The 12,528-nt window shown below is 43.1% G+C and overlaps 1 protein-coding gene across 1 annotated transcript in view; it reads left to right on the forward strand.

Moving 5' to 3' along the window:
- The first annotated feature begins 838 nt into the window (after positions 1-838).
- LOC106021546 (zinc finger protein 431-like) overlaps positions 839-12,528 on the forward strand; it is a 44,729-nt gene continuing 33,039 nt past the window's right edge. Inside the window, exon 1 of the mRNA XM_040742195.1 lies at positions 839-1,209. Coding sequence (XP_040598129.1) covers positions 1,159-1,209 — 51 coding nt within the window. The 5' untranslated portion in view covers positions 839-1,158. The remainder of the gene's footprint in view (positions 1,210-12,528) is intronic.

Below are 12,528 nucleotides of genomic sequence, written 5' to 3' on the forward strand. Positions count from 1 at the left end.
GAGACAAGCTCTCCTATGTGACCAATAACAACATGCATATAAGAAAAATTAAATAAACATTTACATCCCAGCATCCTAATCCCTAACAGGCCTGCCTGGTTCACATGCTACTTATCTCTGGGGTATTTTAGAGGCAGCTCTCTCCCTTAGATTAATTCTCCCTTGTGTGACTCTTCCAAGCATTGGTTGTAGTGACCAGCCCCCCATTTTAGCAGCCATGACGTGTGCTTTCATGACCTTGCTGCTCTTGTCCTGGTCACTAAGGTGACATGCTCTCCTCATGGCAAGGAACCAATCAGAAGTTAGCTGGCAAGGCTGTGCTTTACGGCTCTGGGTGTGCTTTACAGACAGTGTACAATGGGCCTCTTGATGACTTTGGGGTTCAGAATTTGGGCACAACGTGGTAAATCCTTTATATCCCAAATTCCATTGTTCTGCATCACAGTTTAGTATAGAGTGCTATCCAGTACATGAGATGCCATTTACAACCTCCACAAAATTAACTCTAAATGGAACTTGCACCCAAATGTGAAAGGAGAGTCTTGAGAAACTAGGCCTCACTGAGTTTGGCAACCTGCCCAGGCCTTGGGAGGTTTCTCAATGGCACTGAGGTAAAGAACAAAACCAGATCTCCTCTAAATCTGGGAATACTGGGAGAGTTGGTGAAGGGGAGGCGTTGTTTCATTTCATATCCCGAGAACCCAGCTCTTTCTACGCGTGCTGCTGTGAACTTTGTTTATAATGTTCCTGACGTACCCTGCATTCCTCTTGTGCAACATCTGGTTAGTCTCTTCCTGGGTTTGTATACTTCCTTTTAAAACTGACCCATTGATCTACACTAGCCAGAGACCTATTAAATCTAGTGCAAGCCTCCAGTCCATCTGGGATAGGTCTGTGCTTAGCCAGGAAGGCAGGACTGAGACCCACTGCGCTGTGTTCCTGAGGCTCACCGGTTCCCCACGGGGAATTATTCCTGTCACTCAGGCCTCACCAGCCAATCAGGATCTCCACAAGACCCGTCAGTCAGATGGGAGGGTTCTTCCGTTCGCCGGACTTCTGGCTCAGCCCCTCCCACTGCGGAAGTCGGAAGCTACTCGGTTGCGCTGTGCCGTGGGCTTTGCTGTGGAGAGAGCGTGTGAGCTTGACCGCCTGGCCATCATGAGCGAGGGGCTGCTGCCCACAGATGCGGAGGAGGAGTGGCCGGCCATGGTGAGCAAAGGGCTGTTGTCCCCAGACGGGAGCGCGGTGTGGCGAGTCCTTCCCGGGCCGGGTGGGAGCCCGACGCAGAGTTCACTGTGGTCCTGCCCGTCCCGTGCGGTCCTGCGTGGTCCTTTACGTGCGTGGGCCCGGCGGGCCGCAGCCTCTGAATACTTCGTTACGCGGGCTGCGTCTGAGCAGGACACTGGGAGCCGGACTGCGCTTAGAGATAGCCTTGCTGGGGTCACGTTGAAATGCTGTGCCTGTAGTGCCTACTGTCACTGTGGAAGGCAGATTTGCCAAACTCGGAGAGCCCCGGTCTCCTAGTGTTTTCCAGAAGTTCTGCACGTTTAACACTAACATTTCGGTGTAGGATCATTCTGGAGTTAATGCTGTGGAGCTTGTAAACGGTGTCTCCTGGGCAGGGTTTGGGGGTGGGGAGGGGGATGCTACCATGGAGCTATCCTCTGAGAATTTTTTTTTATAAAGAACCCACTCTGTTTCATTGATTCTTTATAGTGTTCTGATTTTGTTTTATTTATTTTAGCCCTCACTTGGATTGTTTTTGATGTCTACTCCTTTCTGGTATGCTTACTTTGTAGTAGAAAATTTATTAGAGCTATTATACCTGATGTAAACTCCGGAGTGATTGCTCACCTAGTCTTTGTAGTAATCTTTTTAAAATAATCAGTGATGTACGATTATTTCCTTTATTTTCATATGTGGAGTTAATCTTGATTTGTAACTTTTCCTTCTAGCACTTCCTGTATTGCTGCATTTGTAGATAGATATTTAAATTCGACTCTATCATGAAATATCTTATTTTCTCTATTTTTATTAATGTAAATTTTCAGGGTATTCTAATTTGGACTGGGACCTGTGACTTCTTAGAGTCTGCAGCACATGTGTCCAAAGCCCTTCTGACTCCATTGAGAAGTCAGGCATAATTCTCATAGGTACGCCTTTGTATGTTTCCTTTGCAGCTTTAATATTCTTTCTTTGTTTTGTGTTTGGTGTTTTCATTATTGTATGGCAAGGGGACTTTCTTTTCTGTTCCAATCTATTTGGTGTTTTATATGCTTCTTGTACCTTGAAAGGTGCCTCCTTTAAGTTGGGAAATTTTCCTCTATGATTTTTGTGACAATATTTTCTGGATCTTTGAGCTGGGATCCTTCTCCTGGCTTGATCTTGTCATAGTTTCCCAGATGTCCCAGATATTTTGTGTCAGGAATTTTTTAGGTTTGACATTTTCTCTGACTGAGGTCATTGCCTGAGACTTTCTCTTCATCTCTGTACTCACTTGCTAATGCTTTGCCTCTGCAGTTCTTTTTTTCTTAAATTTTCATTCCCAGTGTTCCCTCACTTTGTGTTTTCTTAATTGCTCCTATGTCCATTTGCAGGGCTTTTGTTTGTTTCCTTCAATTGTGTGTTTTTTCTTGGCTTTAATTGAGGTATTTATTGGTTTCCTCTCATTCTTTTGAGTTTTCCTGGATTTTTTGGAGGGATTTGTTGATTTCTTCCAATTATTGTTTGCCTTGATTTCTTTAAGGTTATTTATTATTTCTTTTTTAAGGACTCTATTATCTTCATAGTATTGGTTTTAAGGTCTTTCTCTTCCAGATATGTTGGACTATGAGGACCTTATGTGGTAGGCTAGCTGGGCTCTGGTGAGGATGCATTACCTTGTGGTTTTTATTTTCATAAGCTGGCATCTAGGCATCTCAATTTGAGGTGATTATAGGGTTAGGTGCTGATTTCTGGGTTTGTCCCTGTTTGGTGGCAGTTTTGTTCTGGGTTTTTGTTGTCTCTGGATTTTCAGAGAGAGTGTTGGCTGAGCCTTGCCTTCTGTATAGGCTTGCTTGGCTGGCGTGTTCATGGGGGAAGCTTTGCTGCTGTTGGAGGCTGCAGGAAAGGGAGGCCAGGGGAAGAGGATCTTAGGGATTCACAGGAGGAGTGGAGAGGGGGTAGGGGAAGCTGTCTCTAGGATTCTATTCTGGTTCTAGGGGCAACTATGAATATTAGATCTGTGGTAACAGACAGTCTGATAAATCTGCAGACAGCCTACCTGGCCTACATGTGGGTCATCAAGGGTTGTTTGTGTGAGTTTGGCACTGGAACACAGAGACGAAGCTAGTGGGAATGTTGTCGGGATACATGGGACATGTGGGTGAGGGGAGATAAAGTTGCCCCTGGTATTCTGTTCCAGTGTGAGAACTGGGTCTGTGGTGATAGATAGTGGGGTAGGGCTTTGGGCAGCCTACCTAGTCTTCCGGCAGGCATGACCTGTGGTTGAGCTGGGGGTGTCTGCCGAAGTTCAGGGCTGGGACGCAAATATGGGGTGAGAGGAAAGGCATGGTAAGGATGCTCTGTGATCTATAGGTGTGGATGGGGGAGGGGAAGCTGCAACTTGTGTATACAGCACTAGGGGCAACTCTTGAGTATTGTGTCTCTGGTAACAGAGTGGCAAATGTCCATGAGCAGCAGCCTGTCTGGTCCTATATCCAGTATCTCAATACTGGGCTTCAGGTTCACGGGGATCATTTATATGGTTCTTTCTTTATTTAGGTTTTGTTGTTTTTAGTCTATGAAAGACTTCGAGTTAATTGGATAAGAAGTACTATGTGGGCTCAGCAGGTCACTCATCAACTATCCTTGGGATTGACCTGAGTTGGGAGACAAACACCAAAGTCAGGAGGCTTATAACCACCTGCTACTCTAGATCCAGAGGATCTGAATCCTCTTCTCTGGTGTCACCTGTATACACATGGAAGGCATTCTTTCTTACACACATAAACATACACATAAAGATGAGCAGAGATTGGTTTTCAAATGTGCTCATGACTTTTATAAAGCAATTAGAACAAAACAAGTTGCTTTAGGTATATGATACAAATCACCCATGGAGGGCCTTACCCTCTCTGGGAAATGGAGTGGGGATTGGGTGGGGGGCTGGGAGGCCTAGTGGGGGAGAGTGGGCATGGAGAGGAAGGAGAGGGAGTAGAGACTGACATGGGAAGCAAGCGTGTTTCTAACTTAAATATATAATAAAAAAGTGTACAAAAAAAGAAAGAACTTGGAAGGGAAGTATATGGGAAGGAATGGAGAGGTGCAAAAAGTGGGGAAAGTAATGTAATATCTTTTAATTATAAATATATACAAGTAAATTTTAAATAAAAAAGACTAGAGAGATGGCACGTCAGTTAAAACCAATGGCTGTTGTCACAGAGGATGACTATAACTACAGTCCCCAGCATCTCTTGGCTTTATCTGGGTTCTGTAGGTACTGTACATGGACACGTGCAGGCAAAATACTATATAAGTAAAATAAAATTCAAGGATAAAAAAAGGCAAGAACAAAATTATCTACAGTGATGTCAGGCCTGAGACAAATTGCAGCAAGGGCTAGTTAAAATGAACTTCCGGTCTTGTGTGGGGGCAGCTTGGCCTCTCAAGGGCAAACAACCGTTGTTCAGCGTCGATCGCCTTCCAAATATGATTAGTGATGTCAGTGCTGCTAGGTGACTTTTCCTTGATGTTTTCCGAATTTGTGCTTTCTGTCCTTTGTACTTGTGAGAATTGTGGCATTCATACATCTATCTTTTAGATCATGCTTAGTGATTGACAGGTAGCATTATCTCCAAAGCAATCTACTGGATTTTCAGCTAAGACCTTGTGGTGCAAGGTGAATATTCCCCAGGCATTTCTTCATATCACTTTTAGAACTTATGTATTTTTCCTGCATGCCTGTGAGGTAAGGAATTCCCTATATGTCTCTGCCTTTATCCCCAGTCTGCTGCGCAGCCTGTGTCCGAGAATGTGCGGAGGGTGTCGGGGATTGACAACACAGAGACTCATTCAACGGTGTAAAGAAAAGTTTAGGCAGGCCCCAAAAAGGCTCAAGAAATCTTCCCAAGAAAGGCTCCCTCCAGGAAAGCTTCTTTTCCGGCAAGAAAGCACAAGCATGCCCTCGACCCCAAATTAGGGTATTCTCCACTGTCTAGTGCATGGATGTCTCCATTTGACCTCAGCAATAGTTGCTCAAGTTCCATCATGCCAGAATCTGTCTGAAGCAGATTGCTCACTGGCATTCACATTTTAAAATTTTTAAATGAGGAGTGTATTATTTGATGAGTCATGTGGGGACTGGGGACATTATTACCCCTTTTTTATTTTTAAAAAAATTTTTTTTGAACTGTTGAAGCTGGACCATAACAGTAGAAGGATTTGTCTACCCTTCTTGGTTAACTATCTAGGTGAATTGGGATCACTACCTAGATTATTTGTAGATGCCCTTTAAAAAGGACATATCCATTAAGTATTTACCAAAAACTTCTGAAAATCACTCAAAGATTGTAAACTATACTGTGTCCCAAATAACTTTTGAAAATTATTTGAAGTCTGTGAGCAGTCATTCCCAATCTAACCTGTAGAACTCTCACAAGCTGACAAGGCCTCATTTGCATCTTAACTTTTCTGTTAAAACATTAACAGACTGGCTGTATGTTCCTTTTGGCTATATCTAAAGCAATTTAGGAGCTTTTTAAACTATTTTTGAAGGGATTTAAGTATCCTTTTAATCATATAAGCAGTTCACACTCATGCATTCACAATCACATTTCATATATACTGGTGTGGCCACACCGTACATTCAGAACATACATGCATCTTTCGGTCATCCTTTTTCCCTAGGTCATGATTAGTCTGTTGAAATGAAACTTCCTTGATTGGAATCTATGTAAAAGAACAACTCCAGCCAGTCCTTGAACTAAAAAGGTTAAAAAGTCCTGTATGCCCTTCATTATTCCTCCATTTGAGCTACAGTCATGGGGTACAGCTGTGTCTACTCCTTGTAACTCTGTAGATGTAAGGTGGAGAGGCCAGGCTTTTGGCCAAAAGAGATGACTCACAAAATAGAACTAAATGCAAACAAAATTTTCCATTTTATATACCTTTGTCTTTTCTTTTTCTCTACTTAATACCAGTACCTCTTTACTGTTACCAATTTTTTTTTGATTCACCCATTTTTTTTTTTCGAGACAGGGTTTCTCTGTATTATTTAAGGCTGTCCTGGAACTCACTCTGTAGACCAGGCTGGCCTTGAACTCACAGAGATCCACCTGCCTGTGTCTCCTGAGTACTGGGATTAAAGGCGTGTGCCGCCCACACCCGGCTATTCGCCCATTTTCAATCCATCCTTCAACCCAGGATGTTCCCTCATAAATGCGTGCTTGGTTCACAGGGCAAACCTCTCCCTGTTCTAGTTTACCTAGTCCCCTCCTCGGACTCCAGCCCATCCCTTGCATCATCTGGGGGCCCCTGCTTTTGTATGTGGGTGCCTGGGTGGTGAGGACCACTCCCATTTCTTGCATGAGTTCCCATCCCCAGAGGTTAATAGGGAGGCCATATGGCTGAAAAAGCCCTTTGTGGCCCTCAGAGTCTTGCCACTTTAGGATTCTGAGGCTTTTTTGGGGCACAGCCTGCCCTATTCCCTGGAGGGTCACTGTCCCTCTTTCGGAAAGGAGGGGCGGGGGCGGGGGGATTTATCTGAGAGGACAGAAATGTCCGCCTCAGAATCTAGGACGCCCTTGAAGGACTTGCCTTCTATCCTTAATGTAAGCTGGGGGCGGTTCTCCATAGTGACTACCCAAAATGCTGCTGGGCCGGTACTTCCAAAACCTTGGTTGCCCCTTTTCTCTTTAATTTTTCGAGCCTCAGAAGGAGCTGTAGGGAGGAGGAGTAACGGAGCAACCCCACTGCCCACTGATGTCATTATTTTAATTTCTCCCTCACTATCCTGGTCTATAACACCGGGGTGTACCTGGATCACTCGAAGAATAGTACTGGACCGTCCCAAGAGTAGTCCGACGGTGCCTGGGGGCAATGGCCCATGCACCCCAGTAGGGAGGGCCTGGATCCCCAGTTCCGGTGTTAGGATTGCCCGGTCAGAGGGACCGAGTTCCAATCCTACACTCCCTGAGGTGGCTCTAAGGAGGGCTGACATATGAAGGGGTTGCTCTGGGGGAGAAAATGAATCCTGCCACTGCTCGGAGCAGGGGTCATTGCCCCGTACACATTGGTTTTGGGACCCTGGGGTGGGGCCCTCTTCCAGTTTCCCTGATTATTATTAGCAGGAAGGAAATTTCCCTCCTGGTCAGTTTTAGAGTAGCAGTCATTGGCCCAATGATATCCCCTTCAGCAATGGGGATATAAATCAGGTCTCTTGAGACCCGTAGTACTCTTTTGAGGGCACTTGCTACGGAAGTCTCCCTCCCTCCCGCAGCTGAAACATGTTTTTCTCCCTCCCAGAGTAGGTCTTTCTTTCCCCACTTGGGGCTGAATAGCAGCAGCTAACACTTGGCCCTGGATGAAGTTCCCATCAATGTCCGTACAGATCCGGATATAGTCATTTAGACTTTTATTGTGATAGGGGCGAAGGGCTTCCTTACAGTACTTATTCTCATTTTCGAAAGCCATCTGCTTGATGACTGGCATCGCAGGCCCAATGCCCCCAAATATTCTTTCTGCTACCTGACTGAGATGGTCTACAAAGTGTTCAAAAGGTTCAGAGGGTCCTTGAAGGACTTTGGACAGGTGATCCCCTCCTTCCTTGGAAGGCAATGCTTTCCAAGCCCCTTGGGCCACTGCTGCCACTTGGGCATAGACTGCGATGTCATATTGCATTTGTTGTTGAATGGTGGCATATTGACCACTCCCAGTAAGCATCTCCACATTTCTCTGGGGTTGTCCAGCCCATGCATTTCTTTGGGCTGTCTGTCTGCACACCCAAATCCTCTTTCTTGGGAAGTTTTCTTGAGCCTTTCTGGGGCCTGCCTAAACTTTTCTTTACACGGTTGAACGAGTGTCTGTGGTGTCAATCCCAGACACCCTCCGCACATTTTCGGACACAGGCTAGATAGGACCTCCAGACAGAAACTTAACAAAGAAAGAAAAGAACTATAGAAGTTATGACCCAACTGGGTTTAACAGACATCTATAGAACATTCCACCCAAACACCAAGGGATATACCTTCTTCTCGGCACCACATGGAACCTTCTCTAAAATTGACCACATAATAGGAAACATTGCTAATCTCCACAGATACAAAACAATTGGAATAACCCCCTGTATCTTATCAGACCACCATGCATTAAAATTAGAATTCAACAATAACACAAATCACAGAAAACCTACAAACTCATGGAAATTGAACAATGCATAATTGCACCATCCCTGGGTAAAGGAAGAAATAAAAAAAAGAAATTAAAGACTTCCTGGAATTCAATGAGAATGAAGACACAACATACCCAAACTTATGGGACACTCTGAAAGCAGTGCTAAGAGGAAAGTTCATAGCACTAAGTGCCCACATGAAGAAACTGGGGAACAGTCACACTAGAGAATTAATAGTATAGCTGAATGTTCTAGAAAAAAAAAAAGAAGCAAACTCACCCAGGAGGATCAGACGCCAGGAAATAATCAAATTGAGGGCTGAAATCAATCAAGTAGAAACCAGGAAAACATTGAGAAGAATCAATGAAACAAAGAGTTGGTTCTTTGAGAAAATCAACAAAATAGTCAAACCTCTGTCCAAACTAACCAAAAGACAGAGAGAGAGCATGCTAATTAACAAAATCTGGGAGACTATTTTGAGGAATCTTCTTTTGGACATCTTCATACAGACCTGTTTCATTGATGCTCAAATAAGAGTTTGTGAAATATTATATCAGTAAAATATTACTTTCTTTTCATATTGTGAAAATATTGTCATCTAAGGATAAAGGTAAATAGGAGAAATTAAGTAATAAATCATATTTGTTGATGAAAATTATATACTGTTATCTTTTTGGTCATGTTGGTTTTTTCTGAGGACTAACCACTTGTTCACAGCCCTTTCTCAGAACCACAAATGAACACCAGATAATGTCTCAGTATGTAAAATTGCTGGCTGGTAATAATCCTCATGATTTGTGTTCGATCTCTGGAAGACCCATATTACTCCTACAAATATTCCTATTATTTCTATGCTTGGCCTGATGCATATGCACACTCAAACATCAGCACATACATGAAGAATTTTTAAACCCAAAAATGTGCCAATGAGGTCACATACAAACAACTCCCTGGGTTTCATCTCTAGTACTTACATGGGAGAAGTAGAAATAGACAACCCTAATGTGTTCTCAATTCCACACACCATGATACAGGTGTATATGTACACACAAACTCATCCAAACATTTTATAATAGAAGTTACCAAAACTAAGAAAATAACTCAATTATTGAGAACGTATGAATTGACTTGTAAATTTAAACAATCATAATTTCTAGAAGTATTACTGTTCATCAAAACAATGATGGTTCCTTTTAAATCTCTTATTTCATCCTTTCATTCTCTGATTTATATATAGGTCATTAAAAAAACATCTTTCCTGGCTATTGTGCATTCCTGTAATCCCAGCACTTGGTAGACATTAGGATCCAAGATCTTGAGTTTGAGGCCAGCTTAGTTTTCATAGTGAGTTATACAACAGCCAAGGCTATGTAGGGTTATCCTGTCTTCTGGTAAATCAAAAAAGAAAAACCATATCTCCAATTATAAATTTTCCTACTATAATCTGACTGGAGTCTGATTGATTTCAACACAAACTTACACTTGTTGCTTAAAGAAGTTTTGAGCCCAAATCTCCAGAAAATGTGGGAAGAGTGCTGGACATCTATCTCCAGACAGATTCAGTAATCTGGGGCAGATGTCATGTAATAAAGAAACAGTGATCACTTCTTTCAAAAAAATGGACCCAGGTAACCTGGGCTACTTCATACAGTTTCAAAGGTTTGCATGAACAGCTTTACAGTCAGTTTTTACTTCCTAAGTTTCTAAAAATGATTACAATCATCCTTTGCTCTATATCTAATATCCATACATGAGTGAGTACATACCATGTTTGCCCTTTTGTGACTGGGTTACTTCACTTAGGATCATGTCTTCTAGTTCATTCGTTGGCTCCCGAATTTTAAGACTCCATTGTTTTTTGTTTGGTTGTTTGTTTTTTGTTGTTGTTTGTTTGTTTTTTTGCATTGAGTAGTACTCCTTTGTATAAATGTGCCACATTTTCTTTATCCATTCTTTGGGTGAGGGGCACCTAGGTTGCTTCCAGGTTCTGGCTATTACAAATAATGCTGCTGGCAGGGTGGTGATGGCGACCACCTTTAATCACTGCACTCGGAGGCAGAGGCAGGGGGATCTCTGTGGCTTTAGAGGCTGTCCTGGAACTAGCTCTTGTAGACCATGCTGGTCTCGAACTCACAGCGATCCACCTGCCTCTGCCTCCCGAGTGTTGGGATTAAAGACATGTGCCACTACTGCCTGAATTTCTTTACTTTCTTTAAGAGAATTTTTTTAATTTCTTGCTTTTTTTTTTTTTTGGTTTGTCTTTTCCTAGATTTCCATTTTTTGTTTGTCTTTTCTTCATTTTTTTTTTGGTTCCTCTATACATTTGGAGGCTGTCCTGTGCGACCCCCGGAGGGGATCCCCGACCCGCGGGGATGAGGTGATGAGGGTCGCTACTAATTTGGTGGGTCTTCACGAGCAGATCCAATCTTAAAAAGCAAACTTCAAGAGGTTAAAGGAAACCGGCTCAAGACAACTTTTGCTGATCAAGAGCGTTTATTTTTGGGGTGAGATGGTACTTATAGAAAAAGAATCTCAGGGGGCGGTACAAGCATGCCAATCAAGTCTCAACTCAAATATACACCAAATAAGGTAGAGACGAAGCTGTAATTTTCCATCAGTCGCATTCCACAAATGATTGTCAGCATAAGTCAGGTACAGGAATTAGGGAGGGGTAGGAAGTATTCAAAGGAACACTTTAACCTTTTGTTAACAAAGACAATTGCTCTATAAGGGTTACTTCCCCCTGGCTAGGTGGGTGGGCTGCCCTGTGTAAATTTAACTTTTATGGTTAACCTTTTCCTTTGTCTCAAGGACATGTGTGCTCGAAGTCACGTAGGCAGAAGGCCAAGAAATGGCTGACAGACTCCATTTTGTTCAAGGTTCTAGCAGTCCCCAATATCCTGGAACTCTCTCAGTAGATCAGACTGGTCTCCAACTCATAGAGATCCACCTGCCTCTGCCTCCTTAGTGCTAGAATTAAAGGCCTGTGCCATCACGGCCAGGCTTTTTCCACTTACTTAAGGAAGTTTCTCATCTCCTCTTTAAGAGCCTCTATCGTCTTAAGTTTTTTTAAGGTTATTTTCTTCTGCCTCATTTGCAGAAGAATGGTCAGGTCTTGGTGTGTGGAACCCCTGGACTCTTGTGTTGTCACATTACTCTTCCTGTTGTTCAAGGTGTTCTTATAAGTCGTATTCCTATCTCCTTCCAGGGGGTGCAGCTGGGGCCTTTCCCAGTGGGTGCAGGTCCAAGGGTCCAATGTCCAATGGCAGCAGATGCCACATGGTTTGTGTTGCCTCTAGGTCTCTGGGAATTCAGTGGGTGGGAATGGTCTATCTGCCATGGTCTAGGACCTCCAATGATGGAGAAGGCAGAAGAAGGCACAGCCCTCACCTCTCCCAGTGGGTGTGAGGCCAAGGCTCCTTTGTTGGCAGATGTTGGGAGGTTTTGGCTGCCCCCAGGTCTCTGGGAATTTGGTGTGCAGTATGAGCTTATGTGCCCCAGGAAAGGGACTCCAAGGAGGGTGGTAGAGGAGCAGAGAAAGCCCAACACTCACCTCTCTTGGAGGGGGGAGGGCAAGACTCCAATGGTGGCAAATGCTCACTTTGAGTTAATTTTGAGGGAATTGTTTAGTTTGTGTTTATTTCCTATCTATGCACACAGCAGTTTCTGGTTAACATTGACCAAGATCAAACTTCCTGGTCTTTTTCTTTGGTCTTCTGATTAAAATTTGGCAATATTTTTGTGCTTTTTTTTTCTTGGATATTTCTGTCCATCACCTCTTGCTTTCACAAATGTTACTAGATAATCTATTATTGTAGCATTTGTGATAAGTATAGGATTCACATTGTGTCAATTATGCAGTTTTTTCACAATTCAATTGAACCTTCTGAGTGTTTCCACTTTGCATGTAACTTTGGAACCTACTTTCTTGTAATAATTTCTTGGGAATTTTCTATGAAATGTATTCAGTTCATGCTGCAAATTGACCATACACAGCATCTTCAAAGTGATGCATCCTTTTCCTAAGGGTCATTTAATTACTTGAATTATTTTGGCTTTGTTGTTGTTAATGTATGGAAGACTTTGTTTATTGGATAACTAGTATTATGGGGGTTGGTAGGTCACTCATCATGTATTCTTTTTGGGAACAACCTTAGTTC

The sequence above is a fragment of the Mesocricetus auratus genome, unplaced genomic scaffold (assembly GCF_017639785.1).
Source record: "Mesocricetus auratus isolate SY011 unplaced genomic scaffold, BCM_Maur_2.0 Super-Scaffold_6731, whole genome shotgun sequence".
NCBI classification, from domain to species: Eukaryota; Metazoa; Chordata; class Mammalia; order Rodentia; family Cricetidae; genus Mesocricetus; species Mesocricetus auratus.